Source organism: Neurospora tetrasperma, assembly GCF_000213175.1.
Source record: "Neurospora tetrasperma FGSC 2508 unplaced genomic scaffold NEUTE1scaffold_55, whole genome shotgun sequence".
Lineage (NCBI taxonomy): Eukaryota > Fungi > Ascomycota > Sordariomycetes > Sordariales > Sordariaceae > Neurospora > Neurospora tetrasperma.
In genome coordinates this window covers 425-2,958 of record NW_009799153.1, presented here as the reverse complement: position 1 = coordinate 2,958, position 2,534 = coordinate 425, and the positions used below count along the sequence as shown (strand labels likewise).

At 52.3% G+C, this 2,534-nt stretch overlaps 1 protein-coding gene across 1 annotated transcript; it reads right to left on the bottom strand.

The window, feature by feature from the left end:
• Nucleotides 1-1,241: 1,241 nt before the first annotated feature.
• Nucleotides 1,242-1,470, bottom strand: NEUTE1DRAFT_141268 (uncharacterized protein; the record flags this gene model as incomplete). The annotated part of the gene is made up of 2 exons (XM_009856586.1): nucleotides 1,242-1,349; nucleotides 1,423-1,470. 2 exons carry the CDS (start codon nucleotides 1,468-1,470, stop codon nucleotides 1,242-1,244), a joined length of 156 nt encoding a protein of 51 aa, XP_009854888.1.
• Nucleotides 1,471-2,534: the final 1,064 nt, after the last annotated feature.

The window sequence follows — 2,534 nt, the reverse complement described above, 5'->3', positions numbered from 1 at the left end:
TAGCACAAGCACAGCACACGGAGTCCCACTGGATCTCTGTTGGTGCGACATGATTGACGCTTATTTACAGCCGGAACACCACCACTAAAGTCAAATATTGAGGCAGATTCAGTAACACAAAGTTTGCGGCCATCGACTGGCTGAGTGGATGGTTATTTGGTATTGTGTGCGTATGATATCTACATAGTATCGCCGACAACCACTTACGCAGTTGCCAGTAGCTACCGTGCCAATGTTATTAATGCCAGCTGCCGAGTCGGCTTCAGTGCCGGTGAGTGATCTTCCTCTCGACAATATGAAATTTCCTCTTTAAGTGGTTGTTGGAGTCGGCAGGAGTGTAACGTTGACTGTGATGGACATTGTTTTCCCCATGCGTGAATTGCGGATATGTCCCGACTGTTGGCGCTGGGAAACGGATCGTTGGAATAACGATAATAAAGGGGAATTCCGGTGATGTCTCATCCCACTTTCACCGACATCGCATTAGCAACCGATGACGAAGTTTGTGGATGAGATTCTAGTGTACTATGTAAGGTAAGATCATTGTATCCTGTTTTATGGATCTCCCGATCCATTGTTGGATATCAAACCAGCATCTCCACCTCCACCGGGTGATGGAGGTGTGGACTTTACCGTTGTTATTGGGTCGTTGTTGGGGGTTCGTTCGTTTTTAGTTCGATTACTCTCGGCGACGAGGCTGTTGGAATATCCAGTAGCTCGGTAGCTGGGGGGACAGGTGAGGACCCCTTTGTGGACCAAGCAAGGGTTCACGATAGGCCAGGTCGGAAAGGGCCCATTCTCGACCAATCTCTATTGGGGATCCTCCTTCGGATACATCCAGATCCGCGAACTGAAACCTGGCAGATGACGAGATAGGCGCCGCTCTTCGGCAGTCTGGTAACGGACGCCTCATACCGAAACACATCGGGCCTGGGTTCTGGGGAAAGCCTGGGCACCCTGGCTGTTGGCTAGCGAGACGAGCCCCAAGCATGGCCCGGTGATCGCTGCGTGCCAAGCAGTCCGCCGGGCACCGGCGGGGAACCAAGCACACGTTGTGGTACACATCAAGACCCCTCGCCCAGCAAAGACGGTCAAAAGGACGGAGGCTGTCCCTTGTCAGCCCCTTGTCCTGCTGAATCTCCTATGCGCGAGAGTGGGTTTGCTGCACCGAATGGATCTCTTGAAAGCGTTGTCGACATGTGGTGCACCGTTTTGTCTGGTATTGGCCTTTGCAGGGGCCCTCATCTGATCTCCGGGCCCATGCCAATTGTGGGGATCACGACTCCTAGAAGAATGTGTGGGACGGGGTGCCTGGTCGCAAGGGTGCCACGGTCAATAACGGTGAGAGCCTGCTTTTCGGTCCGTTTTCTCTTTTTTTGAGAACAAGAAGGGTTTACCTCCCTGCACCCACCGAAAACTTACAGGTACCCACCCCACCAAAAAAATGTAGGGCGGCCCAGCTGATGACATCTCATATTGAAGATCTCGGTTTTACCTACTAAACTTCGTATTTCCCACGTACGCTGATATTCGGTCTACCTATGGTAACGTGGACCATAAACCCTTTTATACCACGAAAGTATCACGAGATTTTCACTGTTACTTTGACATCTACAGAGGTACGTGTATACCTAGTAGCAAGTTTGTGGTGGGTGCGGGGAGGTCAACCTAAGACGAGAAGAAGGGAGAGGATGAGAGAGGGGCAGCGACACTGTGTTTAAGGTGAGACTGTGATTGTTACTGCAAGAACGGAGGCGCTCTCTTCGTGCGACGCACATGGCAGCAAGGGTACCTTTCCGGCCTCCAAACCCGCTCGGGGGGCTCGGACAGTTTGTTTAAAATGTCTTTTGTTGATGGTAAAAACGAACAAAACGCTCTCATTTGTGTGTGCCTTGCTGGGCACAAGCTAGTAGCCGTCACCGTTGGGACTACCCAAGATTTGGCGGGCTTTACTGGACTTGCCGCGGTGGTCGTTGAAAGCGCAAAAAAAGGTCAGGTTCCAGCCATCCAGTCAGTCAGTCATCCAGTCGCATGAACGATATCGGGTCGATGAACCAATGGAGAAAATCCAAGGCTTGGAGGACCAGCGGCCAAAAGGCCGCTCTCGTGTCACGTCGGCCGGATCTGAAGGTGTAATCTTGCATGGATAGATATGGTTTAAAATGGGTTAGGTTCTCGTCTTTGGGGAAAACGGCATCCTGCGTAAATATACAGGTACACTTGTGAAGAAAATGCGTAATCCGTCGAATTAGTGACCAAGATGGTGAGAGAATGGTAATGCCGTCGGCAGAACAGGGGAACAGGGCGTACATCGTGCAGGAGTGCCGAGAATAGCATTGGGTGATGTCGACGTTGCGCGAGGTCGCCGACCTGGCGTTCCCGACGTTGCACTTGATCCCCGCTTCGTGGGTTGGGGCGTCACCACCCCCCGGGCGGGTCGCGCCTCGTTCACCTTGTCCCACCTCAACCACCACCTTGCGGCTGTCGACGAGGGCTGGATCCTGGCTCTTAATACGACAGTTTTATTCTCCCCA